Below are 933 nucleotides of genomic sequence, written 5' to 3' on the forward strand. Positions count from 1 at the left end.
ATTGAATACTCTTAAGTTTTCCACTATGACATTAGGTGTTCAATATTAACTGTAATTTTCGGCATGTGTAACACCAATTCACTAATGGAGTGTACATGTTTGAACCAATAACTTTTTGAGGGTCATCGCCTACTAATGATGGCATATGGTTACTTTTCATAAATGATAACTAAATTTGCACCTATAACTAGTATAAATACAATAGTAGTGAGACACATTAAACTTAATTTAGTTCGAAGAGTTCAAAGAATAATATAGAATATTCATTCTACTTTAAAAAGCCCAAAACATGCGTGGAATAATGGTAAACATATAATATTTTTTTTTTTTTTTTTGAGTCTGTAATTCCAATTTATTTTTACATTTAAGGTATTGTGTTTGGTAGCATTCTGCTCTGCCTCTCATCAAGGATATAACTACCCTAGCCTGAAAAATACAGCCGATGCTGGCCTGTATGGGGCAAAACCATTGATTACAAAGCGTTTCTTTATTCATTCAGCACCTCAAGATGAAGGTGTAGAAGTTCAAGAACATGATATTGCTGTGGGCACACCACGCAAAAACTACAATGTAGTTTTCGTTAAAGCTCCCACCGAAAAACAACAAAAGGTTAAAGTCCGTGTCATCCCCGCAGTGAATGAAGAAAAAACTGCCGTATATGTTTTATCTAAGAAAGCTGATGCCCCTATTGTTGAAACATTTGTTCAAGAACCTGTCACAACCACTAGCAAACCAGAAGTTGCTTTCATTAAATATCGCACCAATGAAGAAGCTGAGCATGCTCAACACCATATTCAGGCTGAATACGATCGTTTGGGCGGTAGCACAAGCATCTCAGATGAGGGTGTTTCTGTTGTTAAATCAGTAATTGGTATTTTTGATAGTCTCCAACAAGGTGCTGGCTCTGCCGCATATTTGCCACCACAACATTAA

The 933-nt window shown here is 36.1% G+C and overlaps 1 protein-coding gene across 1 annotated transcript; it reads left to right on the plus strand.

Annotated features, from left to right (window-relative positions):
* Positions 1-289: 289 nt before the first annotated feature.
* On the plus strand, positions 290-933 carry LOC101890858 (uncharacterized). The gene is made up of 2 exons (XM_059126678.1): positions 290-304; positions 370-933. Exons 1-2 carry the CDS (start codon positions 290-292, stop codon positions 931-933), a joined length of 579 nt encoding a protein of 192 aa, XP_058982661.1.

The sequence above is a fragment of the Musca domestica genome, unplaced genomic scaffold, assembly GCF_030504385.1.
Source record: "Musca domestica strain aabys unplaced genomic scaffold, Musca_domestica.polishedcontigs.V.1.1 4, whole genome shotgun sequence".
NCBI classification, from domain to species: Eukaryota; Metazoa; Arthropoda; class Insecta; order Diptera; family Muscidae; genus Musca; species Musca domestica.